This window comes from Drosophila hydei, unplaced genomic scaffold (genome assembly GCF_003285905.1).
Source record: "Drosophila hydei strain 15085-1641.00,03,60 unplaced genomic scaffold, DhydRS2 tig00000063-arrow-pilon, whole genome shotgun sequence".
Lineage (NCBI taxonomy): Eukaryota > Metazoa > Arthropoda > Insecta > Diptera > Drosophilidae > Drosophila > Drosophila hydei.
In genome coordinates this window covers 10,066,052-10,088,537 of record NW_022045657.1, presented here as the reverse complement: position 1 = coordinate 10,088,537, position 22,486 = coordinate 10,066,052, and the positions used below count along the sequence as shown (strand labels likewise).

The following is a 22,486-nucleotide window of genomic DNA, read 5'->3' as shown; positions in this document are numbered from 1 at the left end:
TATATGTATTTGCCATTCAAGTTGAGCCTGCTATCAATGGAAATTTAAGACCAGTAAACAAACAAAATGCTGCACGAGGCGTGGCAGGGCTTATGGTCGAAATGGTGAACAACGAGAGCGTCATGTTGCCCCAATATTGAACCACGCCCCAATGCAAACTTGAAGCCTCCTGCGCTGCAGGACAGTGTAAAATGAGTCTCATAAAACTAACTAGCGCCTGACACTTTGCCTTTAAAGTGGTTGTGGGTTTGCCCAGCACTATGTGCTTCACTGGTTGTCTGTGTGTGTGTGTGTGTGCTCTTAGCTGACATTGCTACTGAACACTGCGGGCGCCCAGCACAGCAGGATGCCATTGCCTACCGAGCTGTTGGCGAATGAATTTCTCAGTTTAATTGAAATTGACCACTTCCGAGAATTTTACGACTCGGGGGCATTGACAAAGGTTGATATTCAAATAAGGAGAATATTAGAAAACATTGTAAATGGAAAACGGTTTCATTTATTTAATATTGACTGCAATTTTGTATATGAGTTAAATTTCATTAAAAATAAAATTTTGTTTACCCAGCTAAACTATCTTTGGGATTAGAGAATACCATTTGAAATTTAACATAAAATATGATGGATATAGAAGAAATACGTCTTAGATGATTGACGGTTCATTCTATTTTACGTTAACAATTTTCTACATTGAATCGAATTGTTTGGAAATGCTTTAAGTAAATCCAATCACTCAATAAGTTGGTTTAGAGCTCTAACATATGGGCCTCATGATTTTTGCTTAAGAAAAACATGTAATTTATAAGCTGTTATTGAGATGCATATTGATTTTACTTTCTTTAAGTTTTTCCAAATAAAATTGTTGAAATGCTTCGACATATGAATGCCCCCGTTTTGTATACAGAAGCATATATTGTGGCATGCCAGATAAACAATAACCGGCTTTGTTTATTTTTTTGCAAAACGAAAGATTTCAGCTTTTTGTGTGTTTCACCAAAAAATCAACCAATTGGAATTTTATCTTTTTATACCCTGGACTCATTGTAAATAGGAAATCAGGGTATAAATGGTTTTGTAAAAATGTATGTAACGGGCAGAAGAACGCTTGGCAGAGTCCATAAAGTATTAGGACGATGACCTGAGTCGATTTAGCCCTGTCCGTCTGTCTGTCCGAATGCATGAACGCGCCAATCCCAGAACATATTAGCGCTAGAAACTTGCATTTTTTGCAGGTCCATCTATAGCATATTAAATTAGTTTCAAATAACGGATAGCTAGTCCCGTTGTATTGTTTTCGATTCAAAAAATTATTAAAATCCAGTTATTAATTAGAGATTTCGTTGAAGAAATGTTGATAGAGGTGAGGTGCGCTGCATATTAGATGTTAGTTCGAGTCCCGGTGTTTAAATGACAGTCTTTATTCTTTTTTATGTCATATACAAAACTTGAAAAATATTGAAATTCCGACCAGTTTCAGGGTATCTCCTAGTCAGGCAACCCCGACTATAGCTTTCTTACGTGTTTTATTTAGGAATGCCAAACATTTGCTGAGAAAGAACTCGTAATTTTTAAATATTCTTTGAATATATGTATCATCGTTGTAGAACGTCCCTTGATCAATCAAACACTACACAGAAAACGCAAACAAAACTCTGCGATAGAACTAAAATAGGGTAATAAAGAGTTCTTATCTTTCAGAAAAGAATTCATTTCACTAATCAAATTTTAATAAAACGCAAAGTACTTGCGAACTTTTCTGTCTATAAAGGTAAAAGTAAAAGCTCTGCAACAATTCTGAAAAAATGTGCTCGAAAAAGTTTTTCGTATAAAACTGGAGCATTGTTAAGACCCCAGCTGCCTCTCTGGCATCTTCATAACTGTGCCAAGTGGCTGTGGCAAAGTTGAAGACTTCAGTTGCCTTCCTTCCTCTCTAGGCCGACCTCTATGAATATGCTTTCAAGATTGTCAAAGTTCTGCGTTAATATGCAAAAATATGAACCACTTTTTATACTCTGCACCCATTGAATATAGTTAGGGTGTAATGTTTTTGAGCAAGTTTTGATAATATACAGAGGCAAGACATGCTCGAACCCATGATATATAAACATATATTATTTGATCAGAATGAACAGGTGAACGGATGTAGAAATCTTTGTCTGTCCTCTCGGAAACTATAAGAGCTAGAAATTGTTCACATATGTAGCTCCACAAATTATCGACACATTTTTTTAATTTTATACTGTATGTATACATTTAGCTAAAGTAAACACAAATATTCGCATATGATATCAAATTCGACTAGACGCAAACGCAAGCAATTGTTCTGCAGGTGGTTCAGGGTAGTTGCTAGTCGGGCAATCCCAACCAGAGCAATCTTAGCTGTAACTCATAATACTAATGAAAACATATGTATATATGAATAATCTGAGCAGTAGCTAGAATTGATGTCAAGCGGATTCTTTCATTTTGGCCAAAGCGCGTTTATCTGGGCCAAAACTTGGCAAACGGCAGTTCATAATTGCCGCAGCTAAGATTCATTAACATTTTGAGGCCATTCGGATCTTCGCTTTTGTCTTGTCTATCAAATGAAGTGGCACTCTCTTTGAGTTAATGGCAGTTAGGTTCGGCACATTTCATTTTGGAGTACATGCAAAAGTTTGAAACATTTTCGGCGCCTTTCACTTTCGAATTGATTATTATTACTTTTTTATCTTTTCGACCGGCTGCCACCGAGCCGCCGTCACATGTGCCGCACTGGCTTCAATTTAACATTTGCCACTTGACGACGGCACGAGACGCAGCAAAAAAATAATAGCGAACGCTAAAGTTAAAAAACAATATATAAAAGAGAGAGAGAGAGAAGAAAAAACAGTTCAAATGATGCGATATGATTCAGCAGCGAGACTATTTGCGACTCGCTACTCGATCAATTCACAACTTTGATACTTTAACCGTTGAGGTTATACTACATTTCATATGAGTCTTGTGTACACGGAGGCATGCGGGGGCGTACTATGATTTATATCATCTATAGTTTACCAATTAATATATATACAATAGTAAGCCATCTATCTTTATTCATAGCAATCTAGCTAAGTATCTTACTCTTTGATAATTAATAATTCATTTGATCAATCATGATTTTATCTTTTATTAATGCTCTCTCTATGTCTAATATACACAGAGCAGAGACTTGCTTGAGCAGCAACAGCAGCAAAGTATACTCGACTCTGAAGAGCATTTCATTTAAGTTAGCTTTTTTTGTTATTTACTCAATGAATAATGAACAACTATAGCCATAAGTCGAGTTGGTTCAACCCATACACTGCACACTCATCAGACTGGATCATGAGTCATCAGCGACGTCATCTTTAGATGAGACAACGTACTCCGAAGAGTGAATTTATCATCTTGCTGCTGGTGCAAAATGAAAATATTAATTGAAATTTAGTGGTTGCTGAACTTGAACTGTAGTTGATGAGACGGAGACAAGAATCATTGACGTCTCGTGACTACCCAAACTTTGAATTAGTTCTGAGTGTTTGTATTTGTATTTTATATTTAAGATCGCCGCAGTGTGGTTCAAATTAGTGGAAAATGTATGAATTAGTAATAAACCTATTAGCATTTGATTATAGATTCCGATTGCCAATGCGATATCCGAAGTTAATGTTGCATAATGCGAATCGACATTCCATTTCAGGGCCACTGGAAACGGCGCAAAGTCTTGGACAACAAATATAATGCCAAATTGAATGCACACGAAAACTGCATCCCAAATTTGATTACATTTTTATGGCCAATGAAGCAGGCGATACACATTTCGATGTGTGTGTGTGGGTATATACATGTATGTTCAGCGCTGGCGATGGCGTTGGCATCGTTCGACGACTCACTGGAAAACCTGGCGACTTCAACAGCAAACAGACAAAACTGAATTTTTTCGTTTGCTTTTGCTTTCTCATTACATACCCTGTATCAAACAGCAGTCAAAGGGCATAATGAAGAGCTAACAGTTAAAAAAACATATACTTTGATGTGCGGCTGTTCTCAAGCCGTTAGAAAGAATCTCTACTCGACTCGACTTGAAATAAATATATAGAGATATATCAAATATTTTTACATAAATTAAAACACCTAATAATATCATCAATCTTACGGCGTTATTTGTGTAAGGTTTGCACATTTCAAAAACCATTCACACTTTTTTCACCTCTTTCCTTTTTCATATAAAATCAAATTTGATATTTACTTTGAACAAACTTATGAATATCATTTTTATGGTTCGAGAAACAATAAGCAAAAATATATTTGAAAGTTTGTTTTCACACAGGGTAACTGCTCATCGAACACTTTTGGCTAAAGCACGTTTTACTATTTTTTTTCATTTTTTTCGAGTTACTCCACAAGTCATGGACGCAGAGCAAAAACCTGCGCTGCATTCAACTGTTTTGGCCTGGGCTGGCCTGGCCAGATCCCAGAGCTCACTCTACAAGCTAATAAATTGCAGTTTTATGCGTGTATGTGTGTGTGTGTGTGTGATATGCAGATGTGAGCGACAGACAGGCAACGATTTATGCAGCTGACATCCGTTGCTCGTTTGGACGCTCGTCAAAAGCGGAAGCTTCCTGCGACTAGTCGTAGGTACCCAACCCATTGTTGTCTTTGTTGTTGTTGTTGCTGTTATTGTTGTAGCCGCTGGCAGCTCCACTTTGGCACAGGTTGGCGGACAACAAGTCAACAAACTTAACGTTGACGCTGCATTTTGTTGACGTTGCTGCCACTTGCTGTTGTCCATTGGCCCTCTCTCTTTCTGGCTGTCTCTTTTGTTGAAGGGCTTTGCAAACAGAAGGCCATGCCACAGCTCCTTGGCTGAGTCAGTATCTTTGGATATTGCGCTGCCATTGTTGTCGCCAGCTCCTGTTGCTGCCACTCAACATGCAAGCAACTACTGCATTTCGAATTTCGAATCTTTTGTTCATTGTTGCTTAGTCTCCACTTGTCGCCAACCCTTTTCTCTCCCCGGCCATGGTTCATTTCATATAATTGACTCTTCTCTCTGTCTTCCATTTCAAGCTGTCGGCCCTAATGACCACAGAGATTTTCCAGCTGGCCGGTGAAAATGCATTAGCACTAACCTAACGCCAAGTTATAAACGCAGCTAATGCGATTATGTTTCTCTCTCTCTCCCCATCTCCCTCTCACTCTCTCTTTCTTTCTCCCTCTCTTTCACTCACACTCCCACTTTGGAGAAATGTGAGTTAAGCCAGGCTCAAATTAGTTGGGCTTGCAGCTTGCAGCGGTATTTGGGTCAGCAACGCAGTCGAGAAATCGATGCGGCTTAGAATCGATACGAGCTAAATAGAAAACAAGAATTCCGCAATTTATACACTTCAGCCGGTTTGTATAAATATTTATATTTATTTACTGAAACAAAGAGTTCGAATTCTTGCACTAAGTTTTGTAATAGACTGAAATTGGTTTGTGCACGTACGTGCTTTTCCTGTAAGGGAAAATATCAAAATTTAGCTGAATCAGTCATCCAAAACTAGATCAAGTGAATTTAAACACAATCATTTGTTACAGATGTGCTTTATAAGCTGCTTATAATAATCAAATTCAGTCCTAATAAACGGTTCATTAGTGATCCAGCTACAAAACTAGATGATCCTCGCTCAACAAATTACTGAAGATTTAGTTTTAAAGGCAAATTTTAGAGTTCCAATTCTGAAATCTTCTTATATAGTTTTCCACAATCTAAGCTTAACATGTGTATTCGAGTATATACTCGAAATAGATATTAAATTCCAAATCTCTAGCATTTCATTATGCGAAGCGAAAAAAAGATATAAGAGAAGTAAATGTTGCTTGATCTGAATTTTAAGCTTCGTTTATTTTATTTTTAATATCTGCCACACCCACTATTTGTATAAGGGTATGGGGCAGTCGAGCGTATACATTGCCAACGTTCTAAGTTCTTTTTATTGTACCTTTTTGACTGCAATAAATTAAGTGCCGAGCCCCTTCTTAAACATGCAAGTGAATCATCAGACAACAAAGTCCATTTAAAATCGAACGCATTGCAGTAGCTGATTTTTGGTTTGGATTACAGCAATAGCAACAACAACAATAACAACAACCACAGTCGTAAAAGTAAATTTAATGCATTTACAAATGTTTTTGTCTAAATAGCAAACTAAAACAACAAAAATAAAAAGAAAAAGAAGCGTCGCGACGCTGCTATAGGGAAATTTCTATTCAATTCAATTTGTCAAATGCATACAGACACACACACACTAACAAAGAGCTATATATATATATATATATATATATATATATATATATATGTGCGTGTATATATTTGGTCATTGTTTTTGTTGTTAAACACAAACAAAAAGTTCAAGGCTAACATTTGGTGGGCAACATGCGCGCAATAAAAAAAAAACTTAGAAAATAAATGAATTTTGAAATAAAGTCACTCTCTAAGATACTCTTACGAAATTTTAAATGTCAAATGTAAATATGTAAAATACATATATTGTACAACTATTAGAGAGTAAATTATTGTTTATATATTTAAAAAAATAATTTTTAATATTTTATTGAACATTTGAGTATTTTCCAAATAAATAATTTTATTTTTTCTTAGTTGTGCAATTAATTTGCTTTTTTTCCACGCTGACACATGGAATTTTCCCAATTTCTCTTCAAGCTTATATAACCCAGTTTTGCAGAGTATTCGAATATAAACAGCTGCTGTTTAAATTCAGTTACATAGAGAAACATACGACAAACAAAAAGAGAGAACGGCGTATCTACAAAATAAGTATGTCATTCAGCTAATTGCGCCTTGGCTGCTGGCGTTCAATTAATTTCTAGTAAAAACATTGCCGCCTGTTTACAAATTCACATTTAGTAAAGAAAAAGCTGTTATTCAGAGTTTATCAAAAAGTTGTCGCCAGGTGCTCTATTTTTAAACACACACACAGCGCAAGACCCCACGACAAAATTATATACACATTTCGTATTGGCCATATTATAAATATATACGTGAGAGCCATTATACAGACAGCATATATACGATTGTGGATTGCTGATCTGTCATGTGCGCCAAAGAATTTTGTTTACACAAATTGCTTAGAAATCATTGTGGCGATTCAAAGATAAGATTGAACATAAATTTAAAGTGCGCACTGATCGGACCTAGCCCAAGTTGTATAGTAAATTAAGAGTTGACACCTCGCTCTAATCTCTACTTTGCTGTTGTCCCAAGATAGCCCAGAGACAAATATTTTTTGATAGATTATCTGAGTTGACCATAAATCTAAATACTGTGAGATATATGTTGAGGAAGCCAAGATAATTAGAACTAGACTTCATGCATATAGAATTTTATGGTTCTCTTCAATATCTTTGATAAAATTCGAAATCATACACCTAAATTTTGACTGAGTTGAAATAGCTCGACATAATGAACCTTCCCAGATTCAATCGTAAGCTAAATTGTATGGCAGTGCATACTTGAGTTATCCCAAACTCTACATATTATTAGTATTTTTAATAACACTCTTTTAGAGCTTTTCATTTAAAATTATTTTTCAACATATTTTATTATTCCTAGCTTTCTTTAACTTATTTTTCTAACTGTCACAATTATAATACTTTTAACAGCTTTTTTCACATGACATGACTTCGTCCAATTTTGACGACAGTCTTCTGATAAAAACTTAATTCTATTCCAAATCTCTCGGGTCATTGCGTCTATTTTGTGTTATTATTATTTCTGTACGATTCACATACAATTTTCAGTTACTTCAATCAAATTTAAAGGTAAACTATTACTCAAATTATCTCAAATACTATAAAAATCCAAATAGGAACCACTACACATTTTAATATACAATTTTAAAGCCATTAAATGTATATTTAAAAGTTGATCATATCTGTGGACTGCATGCACACATACTTGTTACTCAATACAATGTAAACATATTTGATCTCAAGCTATTCCCTTGCAGTTTGCAGCAGCACACTTTCGCATCGCCAAAATACATTTGGCGTAATCAGTGGTAGCAAAACATTTGATGTGATTTTAATGCTATTGGGCCGGGCGCAAACAAGTCTCCGACGAGTCTAGTCCAGCCATCGGGCTGGGGTCTCTGCACGTACTTTTGGCCAACCAGAGGCAAAGTAACGATTTGTTGCGTTAATGCCGCGTGTGCCCTATTACCAAGCCATAATGCCGTACGTGCCGCAGATAAATACCGGTTCACATAAAAAAGTCAAGCTGTAACAGTTGTTGCAAAAATGATGGTGGAGGCAAAAGGTCGCTCTCACCAGCATAGTGACCCTTAAGGAAAACTGTGTGCTTTCACGCTTGGCAACTGCCACTGGAAGCTGATAACAAAATGTTGTTTACATAAACTGTCTCAGTTTAGGCGGGGTTCAAGCGAACGCATAATTATAAACAAACAAGCGACGGGCTGACAGAAAACCTATTCGATTATGTGGCTCCAAAAATAAAGCAGATTTAGCCCAAGTCAGAGTCGCATCGGTGTCTGACCTTTTTTGGACTGAGATAAACAAACAGAAAACAAAGGGGAGAAAATGTAAAATTGATATTCTTTGAGGGTGCCTGACCAAGAAATACCCTGCAGCTAAAATTGCTGACGCTCGTAATATGTCCAATATAAATCTTATCTAAATTGAAATTTTGCAACTCTTAAAAAAGAATCGATATTTATCGATAAAAATCATATGTCTCCAGCTGAATGAACAAAACAATATAGCCCATTTGTAAAATCAATTTCAATGGGTAGAGAGTGCATGACAAAGGTAAAAGGTTACGCAGAAATATATGTGTATACAGTGGCGATATAGTCTGCTTACAAGCAGCTCAAAAATATTGAAATTTAAATTTTTGAGCCAATAATACTTGAAGTAAATTGCGATTCGGCGAAATCGTGCTTTGATATTATAGAATGGGTTTGGTAGAGGCTTTATGTACTTTTTTAGTCAAAATAAACTCAAGTTCTTTTAGCTTATCTCTGGGTAAACATGCGCCAGATTTTGTATATTTTTATTTTGTATTCTGCGTGTGACTCACGCGAATTTGGCAAATAAAAATGTATTATTAAACCAAAAACTAATCTCACATTAGGGTCACTAGCACAGCTACATATGCATACATATATATGTAACACATGTGAATGTCAAGTCGAAAGATGAGCCAACAACAGCAGCAACAAATACAACAATGCAATTGTTGTGCAATTAATGTTGCTGTTTACAAATGGCAATAAACGAAAATAAAATAGAAACAAGTGCAAGAAACACAAAAGTAAGCTGTTGTATGCACAGTGCCGGCGATTAAATACACTTTCTTGTTGAAAACAGTTTTGATTCCTATTAAAAAAATTATCATGAGCACGTCGATAATATATATTATTTATTACTTTTCAAGGGTTTGTTCAAATTTAATCTAGTTTAAGTTAGCTTTGCCCCACTTGGTTTTCAAGTAAAATCATTGAATACGTGTGTTTAGTGACAGGAATTGTTTTTGCTTTGAATCATAAACTAAGTTGGTCTAAAAGCTGTCTGCGCAAAAAATATTTATGAATGTAAATTATAATTAAGTTAAATTTGAAATTTGGAAATCTTTTTTATATAATTGTAAATTTGTAATATGTATAGGAAAATCAACAGGAAAGAAAAGAAAGCGTCGATAAACATTTAATGTTCCGCTCACTATAGACTCAATTCTCTTTTCACTTCGCCCCTCTCACTCGCTCTATATCAATTGCACATTATGTAAATGTTGCTCTTGCACTCACCTTGGTATGCAATTGGGCGGCGTTCGATCGACTTCCCAGGCGGCGAAAAGTTTCATAGGCACCGGCTTCTGTCCGTTGCTCGTCATATTGCTGCTGCCAGCGCCGTAGCCGATGACGCCGCCGCAGACGCCGCTGGCTGAGCCAGCCGCTGTGACTGATGCAGCGCTGGCGGCAGCTACGTTGGCTGCTGCCGACGCCGCGGCTGAGCCACCGCTGCTGCCACTGGCGACAAATTTATCCATCAGTTTTGACGATTTGTCCACCATCTTCATGGTGATTTTGTTATTATTGCTGTGGTTTTTATTGTTGTTTATTTTGTTGTTGTGTATTTGCTGTTAATTTCTGTTGCACATTATGAATCTAGCAAAAAATGTAGTTTCACATAAATAACATTTAACGACATTACATATAATATATGTATCTAAATTTATTCGAATGTAGCGTTTGAAGCGTGGCAAACTTTTGTTCTTTTGTCATACATATATATATACTTGTGTATATATATAAATTAAATATTTAAAAATTTATTTTTTTCCGTTGCAGCGATTGGGCGACTGCTGCTGTGGGGCGCGCCAGCTGCTGGCTGCCTGCTGTGCTGCTCGCCCTTAATGTTCAAAAAGATGCGCTTCGTAGTATACACAGAATCACGACGCATCCAAACCGAGAAGCAAGCCGAGCAAGCGGGGAGGGGAGCTACACGAAACGCGGATGGGCAGAGGCAGAGGCTGAGACAGAGAGCCAAATACGATTGCAACTGCAAAATTCACACACATACACACGCACGCACACTCACAGAATCAATAACACGATTTTTTACTGGTACCCAATCTGAATCTGTTATAGAATTTTACTGATTTCCCTGGCGCGTCTAGGGGAGCAGCTTAGAGATGTGGTGGCCGCACGTTCGCGTTGTCTGCTTTTTGCCGTTGGAGAGCCCGAAACAACCGTCATGCTCCAAAGTAGCCGTGCAAATGTCGCGTTATGAATTCCTCAGTCACTCAATTCGCATGCTGAGCAGAGGAGAGAAAATTTAGTGAGCAGCAATTCGTTGCTTGGGCGCGTCAAGAGCGCAAGCGGCAGCAATAACAATGTGCGCACTCCCCCACATACAATCACACACACAGACAAATACGGGTATATACACTCAAACAACGTTGGCGCTTTTTGCAAATTTTGTGTCCGTGTTAGGCTTGTTCGTGTGTTTATTCGCGCATTTTATGCTCTCATACGCGCGCATAAACAAAAGGAAACAAAAGGCCCACCAATTGCATGCAAGTGTGTGTACATGCATGTGTGTGAACATCCGTGTATGTGTCTGCTTTATATACCCACAAATGTATGTAAAGGCAAGCACATTAGCCGTAACAACAGCAATAGTACCTTTGACAACTTTTAATTTGAATTTAAGTGCACAGTATTTATGTTTTAACACAGAAACTCTCATGTATTTTTTATTTTATTTATTACGATTTGTTAACCAAATAATCACGGAACAACCTACGACGTCCGCCACTCATTCGGGCAAACACATACTAACAGCAAAACACTAACACACAGCCAAGCACAATTTAACATTTACTCAAATGTTTTTAACAGTGGCCACAAATTTACTTTTTCTAAAACGACACAAAATTAATTTTCATGAATGCAAATCATCTTTAATATTACAATATATCTTCTAATATGTACTAAATAGTATTTAACTAATCGAAAAATGTCGAAATTCGAATAAAGTTTGAATAGAACTGTTAAACTGGCATACAATTACGATAGATTATACAGCAATAACAGAGTATTCATAACATTTACCAACACTAAGCTCTATCGATAAATTATCGTTTCTGCTTAATCTTTTCCGTCATAGTAATTAATGTAAACAAAACTAAATTTTCCGGCATCGCAAAGAAAACTTAATAATAATGGCCGATGCATGGGACATAAAGTCACTTAAAACAAAGCGCAATACTCTGCGTGAAAAATTGGAAAAGCGCAAAAAGGAACGATTCGACATACTGTCAGACAAACAAGAGGATCAGTCGAACCCAAAAAAAGAGCTCGGTAAGCGATGAGCCGGAAACGAAGTATTAAATATTTATATATTACTTGTTTTTAGTTGAAGCCGATGTAGACGTACAAAAAGCTGTACTTCAAGCGCTCAGTGCTAGCACTCTTGTGCTACCCATTGTCTCCACGCAAGTTGTTGATAAGGTCGGTTGTCTCATGGAGAAGCCGCCAACGATGGAAATGGTCAACTTTATACTCGGAAAGCTAGCTAATCAAGGCGCTATTGGAATAAGAAATGTCACAATTGGTACAGAAGCTGGCTACGAAGTGATCTCCGTACAAAATAAGGAGCTGCTAGAGATATATGATGATATTAACGACAGTTGCCAGCAGAGTGAGGAGACGGATGCTAAACGGAAGTGTAAGCAAATTCTCATACTTTTTTATGTATTCCAATTAATATTAAATAACCAGCAGTAGAAACTGGGCAGGATGAGGAGAAAGATGCTGAGCGGTTACAACGCAAAATACAAAAAATTGACACAGGGACCGCACGCAAAGAGTCCACCAGCCTGGATGCTTCCGATGATATCATGATGTTGTTGTCCCTGCCCTCGACACGCGAAAAGCAAAGCAAGCAGGTTGGCGAGGAGATACTCGAACTGCTGACCAAACCAACAGCCAAAGAGCGTTCAGTTGCAGAAAAGTTTAAATCTCATGGTGGTGCACAAGTCATGGAGTTCTGCTCACACGGCACTAAAATAGAGTGCCTTAAGGCGCAGCAGGTCGCCAACGAAATGGCGGCAAAAAAGAAACTGGAGCGCCGCGAAGAGAAAGAATTACGGAATGCGGTTTCCGCCGATGGGGCTATTGCCAATAGCAGTAAACTAGTCAAGTTGAGTTCGGAGGATGCCGAAGATGGTGAAATTATAGCAGAGACTCTAAACAATTGTGACGCCGACTCGCAGGAATCCACAGATGACAGTGAATCCTCTGGGGACTCAGACAAATGCACAAAGCTGCATTTTAAAAAAATCATTCAATCGCACACGGACGAGTCACTGGGCGATTGCAGTTTCCTGAACACCTGCTTCCACATGGCCACTTGCAAGTACGTGCACTATGAAGTGGACACGCTGCCGCATATCAACACGAACAAGCCGACGGATGTTAAGACCAAGCTTAGCATGAAACGCAGCATCGACTCCAGTTGCACTTTGTATCCACCGCAGTGGATACAGTGTGATCTACGCTTTCTGGACATGACTGTGCTTGGTAAATTCGCTGTCGTTATGGCCGATCCACCATGGGATATACATATGGAGCTGCCTTATGGCACCATGTCTGACGATGAGATGCGCGCCTTGGGCATTCCAGCACTGCAGGAAGAAGGTCTCATATTTCTATGGGTAACAGGGCGTGCCATGGAACTGGGGCGCGATTGCCTAAAGCTTTGGGGATATGAACGTGTCGATGAACTGATCTGGGTGAAAACAAATCAGCTGCAGCGTATTATTCGCACGGGCCGAACCGGTCACTGGTTGAATCACGGCAAGGAGCATTGTCTGGTTGGCATGAAGGGCAATCCGACAAATCTAAATCGCGGTCTCGACTGCGATGTCATTGTCGCAGAAGTACGTGCCACCAGCCACAAACCCGACGAGATCTACGGAATTATTGAACGCCTCAGTCCAGGCACCCGCAAAATTGAGCTCTTCGGCCGACCGCACAACATTCAGCCGAACTGGATAACGCTGGGCAATCAGTTGGACGGCATTCGTCTAGTCGACCCTGAGCTAATTACCCAATTCCAAAAGCGTTATCCTGATGGCAATTGCATGTCACCCACAGCGGCGGCAGTAAATGCCATTAAGAATTAAACAAATACACCGACAATAATTATTATATTACAACTTTTATAAATACTAGTACGTTAAGATTAAAGTAAATATTTAAATAGATTTTATTGCTCATTGGGACTTTGCGCGTATTTACAAGTGTTGCTGGCGCTAAATGAATATTATGTATCTATAGGCTATAAATAAGATAGACATATATATAAAAAAAAAATATATATATATATATATATATATTTCAATCCATGTATGTATATATAGAGTATATAGAACGGCTAGTTAGATACGATCATAATCACAGCATTGAATGCGTGATAAATATATACGATTGCTAATGGGCATAAATATATGTTGTAAACTACTAATAATTATCAGAGAGTACAGAGCCAAGTAAAGAAATGCAACGTATGAAGTGTGCTTGCTGTTCCCGTGCCCTTCATTACCCTTGCCTAACCTTTGTCTGTGGGCAGCTTAATACATATGTACACTAAGTTTTGACATAAAAACGGAAAAACTTCCTTTTATGAATCCACTTAAAGAGTTTTGTGTGGTATTTTTAACCATAAATTTAGATAATGTAATGGCTTACAAATGAAAGCGAAGGTAAAACCGAAATAAACATAAATTTCTAAACATTTGGGTTTGTATGTGGGGGGTGTCTTCTTGGGCAGTTATCAAGATCCTTAACGTGAATGAGTTCCGGATGCACTTATCGCCTTTAGAACAATAAAGCCCAGCACCGTGGCAGCAGCTACGCCTAAGCCGGCTTTAAGCCAAACTTTCGGATCCTCAGTCATAAGTCCGAATTGTCGCAAATACCTACAAAAATTTGGTAAACAAATTATAAATTAGAAAAGATACTAATCGGAATTGATTAATGTTTCAAGGACTCAATATATGCTCCATACAACACATTTATAAAGCGTGTGATAGGTGTATGTGTGCGTGGTTTTAAATGGTCGCGTCGCATGTTAGAAATACAATAAAGAACCCAGACAACATTAGTAAATATTGTAGTTAAATGTGTAACACTTACGCCGATTCCCACAGCTGTACCAACCTGTGCTTGTAGAACAGTATCCAGGCGGCTTGAAAGCGCCTACGGAGAAGAAGCAGCAAAAATCCAAGGCGAGCAGCAGGGTCCATAAGCATTAAAGATGCACAATACATCAACAAAACATAACAAGAACACCATAACAAAAACGTAGAGATTAAGTGGAGGGGAGGAAATAAGAGAAGATAATAAAAATAATAATATATATAGCCATTAGTCCGAATATGTCAAATACGCCAAATGCCCATATGATCAGTGTTGACCCAATGCCCGATTTAATGACCGCAACCCAATGGAAAAGCATTTGAATACTCACGGAAAGGCTGCCATCGTGGCCAGCTTAGTATAGAGCTCTTTTTTATTTGTCTTCAGACTGAAAAGATGAGGCGGCAGTAGCTTGTATTTCTCGCAGAACTCCGTCGGCTGCATCAGATAATCCTGACGACGTTCATCGAGATCACATTTGGTACCCACAATCATCACGGGTATTTTGCTTTCCGCGAAGTATTTAATGTATATGCGTGCCACATACTCGAAGGAGCGCGGATTGGAGGCATCGTACACTAGGCAAGCCACATCGCAATTAACCTCCTGCGGTTGCAGCGGATCGAGAGCATGCCTCACATCAATGTCGCGCAATATTAAATGCTTTTCCTGGCCATAAACCTGTACCGAGTTGATACAGTGAACCACATTTGTCTTGAACTCTTTGCCCAGCAGCTTGCTCATGTCGTCAATAAGAAAACCCCGACAAAGTCCGGTCTTGCCCGACCCCTTCGGCCCGATCACATGACACTTGTATACAGATCGACTGCTTTGCCGCTTGGCCAAATCAATGCGGCGTTCCCGTGTCACATGGATGGCGACTAGTTGGCTGTCATTTTCATGAACGTTGAAGCCCAAATAGGCCAAATACTCCATTGTTTTGACCACATCGATGAGTGTCATCAGCGTCCAGCGGCACAGCCAACCGTGCAGAGTCACCCAACCGTTGTCATTGGTCGGACAAGATTTCCGTATATCCGTCGAGTAGGACCAGGGCGACGATGGGCATGTGCTGAATAGCATTTTGTGCTCATCTGGCGATAGCGCGCCATCGCCATCGCGATCGTATCGCTCAAACACCGCAATCAGAAACTGTTGACCGCGATGCGACAACTCCGTACTGCTGCCCGGCGGTATCTTCAACGACGGCCGCAAATACTCCTTGCACATTTCCAATTGATCATTGTATCCAAAACGCCGCAGCACCGCCCACGTTGTCTCATTGCGTCCACGCTGTATGAACAAGCAATGCAGAAAAAGAAATCCCTGCAGCGTCACAGCATCATTATATATGCCATCCGGCACATTTTTCTGTATCACGGACTTCACTTCATCCAATATCTGCGGCTGCAGTGGCGTATTAAAGCAACGCCTTTGAAAAAGGTTCAGCTCGTAATCATTCAGCAAATTGTCGCTATCAATATCGCATATCTTAAATATGCGCACTAGCGACTTCTTGCAGGCAGGTGTTAGCTGAAAATGAATTGAAAACAAAAGTTATCTCAGTTTGCCAAAGTTTAAGCACAAGCAAAGAAATCTCCGCTGTACTATGCACCATATACATTATATATTGTGCTCAGAGACAAAGAACTTTTTTATTTGCTGTTTATATTGCATTCTGATAAAAATAGCTTTCAAGGAGACATACATATGTATTGTTATAGAAAAGCTAAGTTATAATCTTGAGGAACTACATACGCTTTCCCTTTAAGGAAACATCTGTGAAACACTGACTAATGGAGCTAAGTTTGGAAAGAGTATGGAATAGTTATTCTATTTAGGGAAGTCCAACGACTAAAATTTCGGACTAACTAATCCAGCTCCGATATCGCGATTTTTCAGTATGTGAGGTAAGAAAGGAATTAGGACTGCTGGGAAAGGTACTTCCACAGCAGTTAAATTGAGATGGGAAGTGTCTCTAACTACTGGCAGTTTGGATTAATAAAGCTTACATTTTGCTCCTCCATGATATAGAGCGGTGAGGTGGGATGCAGCACCGCCTTTTGTGCGTAGTAAAACATTTCGGAAATGTTGTGCAAAGTTTTGGCCGAGCATTCAACACAGCTCTCAATCTCTGGATAGTCCTCCATAATAGCGAGAACATTGTCGATGGTTGAATACTCGATCAAATCTATTTTGTTGCCAACTAAAACAATTGGCTTGCGCGCCACATCGGGCTCGCCGTCTGCATTTGAGCTGTTACTGCATGTGGAGCGGACTAGGGGTAGCCAATGGGATGTTATTCGATCGAGTGAGTCGTCATCGTCTACGGCGTACACAATGCATACGACGTGCGCTTTGTTTATCTCCGCGGCCAGTGCGTCATCAGACTGCTCAACACTCGAGAAGTCAACGATATTGGTGGGCACCTGTTCGGGAGTCACGTTTGCCGGTATTGTAATCTCCTCAGCACGCGGGGGCACTTCCTCGGGATACTCCTCGCTTACCAGCGACAATATTAACGATGTCTTGCCAACTCCAGCATCGCCGACAAGTAGAATTCTCACGTTTTTGCGCTGCGACGCCGTGTATTGACCCATTACTTTTTTTTGGTTGGTATTCTATATGTAAGTGCACTACGTTATCTCTTTACGTTTTCGTTTCCAACAATTTTGGTTAGTCTTTCTCTCTTTCTTGTGGTTTTAAGATAATTTAAAGATTTTGTTATGCAAAAACCGCAGATACAACCGAGACGGCAGCTGATTTATAAAGACACACGTATCGATACTTCAATACATCGAAATTTTCAAAGCGACAACAACCCTAGAACAACCCATGTGGTGCTGCCGGATTAATTGTCAATTTGAAAATATTTTAATTGTGGCTGATGTTTTCTTGCATTTGCTGACCTTTAAATTGAACTTTTTTAATTTAACAAGGTATTAATTCGAAAAACATAGCATTTACTGCCTTTCTGAAGTATTTTCCCAAATTTTCAAATCGTTAATCCTCAAATGATCTGGCAACTACGTCAACGGAGACGGAGAAAATTTGTTTTGTGAGTTGGAAACGGCACAAAAAAAACGGCGCTCAATAAATGTACATATAGAAAAATGAGAAACGACAATTAACAACAAATAGCGCGCGTCGTGTTCCGTTTCAGTTTATTTGTTTTCAGTCCATTATTTAATCGTGTACTCTTTTTGGTTTGCTGTCTTTGTGTCTGAGCTGCAAGACAGAGAGGGGCAGAACTTCGCTTCTCTGTTAGTGAGGGTGGAGGTGGAGGTGGAGGGTGTTGCTTGTTTGTGAAAAGAGACTCGAATAGAAAAGCAGTGCTGCGGCGCGGAATCAATATCGATGGTACGCACCAAAAACCAATCGTCCTCATCCAGCGCTAGCAGCAGCACCAAATCGCCGGTCAAGATCAGCGGAGGCGGAAGCAGCGGCACAAATCGCAGTCGTAGCTGCAGTGAAGCATTAATCGATGACGGCAAAACTAGTTCGAAACTGTCGTCAAATCGTCAACGCACTACAATAACAACAACTACAGCTACAACTCCTGGCAGTTCACCAGACGACGACACCACCGATGCGGATTTAACACCAACCAGTGGAATCGGGCCAAGAGGCGGCACTTCAGTACATAAGCAAAATCTCTACGTTGTTTCATTTCCCATTATATTTCTGTTCAACGTATTGCGCTCTCTGATATATCAGCTGTTCTGTATTTTTCGCTATTTGTACGGAGCGAGCACAAAGGTGATCTATCGTAGTCCGCATCGACGCGACTGCAACATCGAGATCGTTGTCCAGAACTCTAAGGAGCAGCAGGCCATTATTTGTCCACTGGAGCGGAATAACGACGGCATTGAACAGGCTCAGGCACTGCCACAAAGACAACGCGCTTTGCTCCCACTGGAAATGGCATCCAATCGGGTAGGAAGCGGTGGCTACTCCCCTGGCCCCGGTGATCCGCTGCTGGCCAAGCAGAAACATCACCATCGACGAGCATTCGAGTACATTTCCAAAGCGCTCAAAATCGACGAGGAGAACGAAGGTAAGTTATTCCTTTTATGGGGTTGCTTTGCATTGTTTGTGGCTGCTGGAGTGGTGCCTTATGAGTCATCAGACGCAGCGCGCTCTTTGTTGTCAAACTTGTTGTATAAGCTAGAGATGGGCACGTGTTCCGTGTTACACGATCTGATATAGATTATACGCAAAGTTCATTTCAATAGAATAGTAAATATATTTATTGATTTTGTAATATTTAATCAATTCTATTGATTTAATTGGTGATTTATATATAGTTGCAGATAAGTTTGAGCATCGTGTCACGAAATGAAACACGAGTTCAACTCTATTAGTATTGTTGTTGAGAATCGATAGTCGCACACACGCACTCATGTGGATTCTATGTTATTGATACTTTTTCATTTTAAGGCCACAAGGAGCTGGCCATTGAGCTGTATCGCAAGGGCATCAAGGAGCTGGAGGATGGCATTGCTGTTGACTGCTGGAGTGGACGCGGGGATGTTTGGGATCGCGCCCAGCGCTTGCATGAGAAAATGCAAACCAATCTCTCCATGGCCCGTGATCGTCTGCACTTTCTCGGTGAGTAACTGCTGGGCGAATGTCTGCATCCAAAACTCCTTTCAAGCGTAGTGTAATATTTTATTTTGTCATGTTTTTTTTTTTTGCACTTATGTTTGTCATTTTGTTTGCACATATTTTTTGTTTTTGTCCCCGGCCCCACCCAATCGCATCCATTTCCTCAGCTTTGCGTGAGGAAGATTTGCAAATGCAACGTTTGTCCCTGGTGGAACCGCCAAAGAAGCAGATCACATCAAAATTCAAACAACCCATGCTCGTGGGTCAAACGAACAGCAAAGCAGGTGTTGAGCCACCAAAAATAACAATGCGCAGCAGCGGCTATGGACCCAAAACCGTCGGCGTCGGCGTCAGTGGGGTCAGCGCAAGCTCGTCGAAAGCATTGCTAGCGGGTAAGTGCCGTAACATTTAATACGACTGCAACAGCAGCAGCAAGAACAAAAGCTAAAGCACCAGTCCAAAATGCGCGACAACAACAACTATAAGAACAACGACAGCAAGCAAACAAAATCAACATTTTCCTCACTCTCGCATTTCCACCACAAAGCACCGCATGAATTTTCATTTTTACTTTTGAATTTCGAACTTTGATCAGTTTACTTTTGATATAGACTAAATTATTGCCAGCAATGTTTATAGTATGAATTCCATAAACATTTACTAAATAAAGTCTTAATTTCTGTGTAGCGTCTGGACGCAAATTGACCATTGGCAACAAACGACCCGGCAATCTGCCCGTTGTTAACAAGTCACAAACGCTGCCACGCAATCTTGGATCGAAGACAACCTCAACATCTGTAGGCGTCGCTTTACAGCGTCAGCCAGGAAAAACGGCAGCGACTCCACCGGCTGTGCGCCGCCAATTTGTAAGTCACTTTTCGAACTTATCAACCATGTATAATGTATATAAATCTCCTGCAGTCTTCTGGTCGTAATACGCCACCGCAGCGCTCGCGTACTCCCATTAATAACAATGCAGCCAGCGGCAATGGCAGCGGCGCTAGCACACCTATGATAAGTGTAAAAGGTGTGGAACAGAAACTGGTGCAGCTGATACTCGATGAAATAGTTGAGGGTGGCGCCAAAGTAGAGTGGACCGATATTGCTGGCCAGGATGTGGCTAAGCAGGCGCTGCAGGAGATGGTCATTTTGCCATCCGTCCGTCCCGAGCTCTTTACAGGTAGGTTGTATCCTTTGTAAATTGGAGCTAAAGTTTTAACAATTATGATTTCAGGCCTGCGCGCACCTGCCAAGGGTCTGCTGCTGTTCGGACCACCAGGCAATGGCAAAACATTATTGGCACGCGCCGTTGCCACCGAGTGCAGTGCCACATTCCTAAACATCTCGGCTGCCTCGCTGACCAGCAAGTATGTGGGCGATGGTGAGAAATTGGTGCGCGCCCTTTTCGCGGTGGCTCGCCACATGCAGCCGTCGATAATATTTATTGATGAGGTTGACTCATTGCTTTCGGAGCGCAGCAGTAGCGAGCATGAAGCGTCGCGTCGCCTTAAAACTGAATTCCTGGTTGAATTCGATGGGCTACCGGGGAATCCAGATGGAGACCGCATTGTTGTGCTGGCTGCTACCAATCGACCGCAAGAGCTGGACGAGGCTGCCCTGCGTCGGTTTACCAAGCGTGTTTATGTATCATTGCCCGATGTACAGACACGAGAACTCCTTTTAACTCGTCTGCTCCAGAAGCAGGGTAGTCCGCTGGATACAGAAGCTCTAGGACGCTTGGCGAAAATAACCGATGGTTATTCGGGCTCGGATTTAACTGCGCTGGCCAAGGATGCCGCATTGGAGCCCATACGAGAACTAAATGTGGAGCAGGTCAAGTGTCTAGATATAAGCGCTATGCGCCCAATCACCGAGAAGGATTTCCATAATTCGCTGAAGCGAATACGTCGTTCAGTGGCTCCACAAAGTCTCAACTCATATGAGAAATGGTCGCAGGATTATGGCGACATTACCATTTAGTTTGGTCGCATTTTGTATTGTAATTTCTTTTACGTTTCCAATTGTTTGTTTTTTTTTTTTTTTGGTGAAACCCACCCAAATGCAGATAAGCCCAGCGGGCAGTCCAAAGCTAAGCACAATACCAGAAACTAGGACACAACGCCCACTTGTCCACGTCCATGGCCAATTAGCCACACAGCTTTAGATGCCGACGCAAATGTTTGTGATGTGAGTGATGGAATTTACATTTTGTTGTTCATGCTGTGTTGCACTTGCAACATGCAGTATGCAGCCACATTAGTTTTCATCATTGACTCGTATTTTTAATATTTTTCAAGAGCGTTTCATTAAGAGTTCAACTTTTATCTTCTTGGTAGTCTTTAATTGTTTTCACAAGTTTTGTTGATTTATGTATGAATACGAAAATGAAGTTGCAAATCATTTCTTTAATTTTGTCTCATACAATTTGCGTGTGTTTAGGATATATGCTTAAGAATATTGTACGAATTTTCAATCTAAGTTTTCTTTTATTAATGCTATGTTAAAACACGGTGCCGAGATCATAGTCCATACGAACATTAATAATAAGCGATACTGTGAAGAACATATTGCAAACTATAATTATTTATCTCATTCAAGATTTGTCTACAAGGAATTTATTATAAATTAAGTAAACAGTTGTAAAATGTATAATTTTCCTTTACTTTTCAATTATTTAATACTACTTTTTGAAACTGCCCATGTGCATTCCATGTTGTTAAAAATACTTTGTTGTATTTATTTTATTTCTTTAGTGGCTCCACAGTCTAATATATACTTCCAATTGATTACTTAGCCTGTTATACAGTTTATGCCATAGACACTACCATTATAATAATAATTGTTTTTTAGTGAACATCCAATCATCAACTATAATTACACGTAATCGTAGATATAAGCTTAGCCCTAAGGTAAAAGTGGATCGATTCACAAATACACGAGAGTACCGATTAGATTTTAGTTCCTTAATGAATGTACAATAGCTGCTATTTCTATCATTTGTTGTTTGTTTTCATTTCAAGGAGTTCTATTTATACTTATGCACTTACACAAATATATCATTTTTAGTACCGTTACCAAATTATTGTACCTAGAATTATATCATTTGCTTACGACGCTAATTAACAGCTTTATGCAGCGCCGGCTCA

The 22,486-nt window shown here is 39.7% G+C and overlaps 4 protein-coding genes across 10 annotated transcripts in view; 2 read left to right on the top strand and 2 right to left on the bottom strand.

The window, feature by feature from the left end:
* The window catches only part of LOC111602688 (phosphofurin acidic cluster sorting protein 2), a 36,870-nt gene extending 25,388 nt beyond the window's left edge, over window positions 1–11,482 (bottom strand). For 2 of the 3 annotated variants that reach the window (XM_023319912.2, XM_030222970.1), the window contains exons 1-2: window positions 11,214–11,482; window positions 9,834–10,193 (exon numbers count right to left, since the gene is read on the bottom strand). In XM_023319912.2, coding sequence (XP_023175680.1) covers window positions 9,834–10,105 — 272 coding nt within the window. In that variant the 5' untranslated portion in view covers window positions 10,106–10,193; window positions 11,214–11,482. Of the gene's footprint in view, window positions 1–9,833; window positions 10,194–10,626; window positions 10,701–11,213 lie in introns of those variants that run through there. The other variant, XM_023319913.2, reaches the window with a different exon arrangement.
* Window positions 11,483–11,627: 145 nt separating this feature from the next.
* On the top strand, window positions 11,628–13,868 carry LOC111602733 (N6-adenosine-methyltransferase MT-A70-like protein). 2 transcript variants are annotated; one of them, XM_023319978.2, is made up of 3 exons: window positions 11,628–11,891; window positions 11,947–12,258; window positions 12,312–13,868. In XM_023319978.2, exons 1-3 carry the CDS (start codon window positions 11,753–11,755, stop codon window positions 13,715–13,717), a joined length of 1,857 nt encoding a protein of 618 aa, XP_023175746.2. In that variant the 5' UTR covers window positions 11,628–11,752; the 3' UTR covers window positions 13,718–13,868. The 2 variants fall into 2 exon arrangements, with proteins under 2 accessions (XP_023175746.2, XP_023175747.2); XM_023319979.2 differs by having other exon boundaries at window positions 11,630–11,891; window positions 12,315–13,868.
* Window positions 13,869–13,981: 113 nt separating this feature from the next.
* On the bottom strand, window positions 13,982–17,720 carry LOC111602687 (mitochondrial Rho GTPase). Of its 3 annotated transcripts, XM_023319908.2 has the most exons (5): window positions 17,642–17,720; window positions 16,745–17,491; window positions 15,064–16,265; window positions 14,730–14,792; window positions 13,982–14,512 (listed from the first exon to the last, which is right to left on the bottom strand). In XM_023319908.2, the coding sequence occupies exons 2-5, from the start codon at window positions 17,330–17,332 to the stop codon at window positions 14,377–14,379; spliced, it is 1,989 nt and encodes a 662-aa protein (XP_023175676.1). In that variant the 5' UTR covers window positions 17,333–17,491; window positions 17,642–17,720; the 3' UTR covers window positions 13,982–14,376. The 3 variants fall into 3 exon arrangements, with proteins under 3 accessions (XP_023175676.1, XP_023175678.1, XP_023175677.1); XM_023319909.2 differs by having other exon boundaries at window positions 13,985–14,512; window positions 14,754–14,792; window positions 16,745–17,646; XM_023319910.2 differs by lacking the exon at window positions 14,730–14,792 and having other exon boundaries at window positions 16,745–17,650.
* A 40-nt stretch (window positions 17,721–17,760) lies between these two features.
* LOC111602685 (spastin) lies at window positions 17,761–22,028 on the top strand. Of its 2 annotated transcripts, XM_023319906.2 has the most exons (6): window positions 17,761–18,789; window positions 19,173–19,343; window positions 19,508–19,732; window positions 20,028–20,206; window positions 20,262–20,520; window positions 20,575–22,028. In XM_023319906.2, exons 1-6 carry the CDS (start codon window positions 18,090–18,092, stop codon window positions 21,318–21,320), a joined length of 2,280 nt encoding a protein of 759 aa, XP_023175674.2. In that variant the 5' UTR covers window positions 17,761–18,089; the 3' UTR covers window positions 21,321–22,028. The 2 variants fall into 2 exon arrangements, with proteins under 2 accessions (XP_023175674.2, XP_023175675.2); XM_023319907.2 differs by lacking the exon at window positions 19,508–19,732 and having other exon boundaries at window positions 18,090–18,789; window positions 20,575–21,320.
* The last annotated feature ends 458 nt before the right edge of the window (window positions 22,029–22,486 follow it).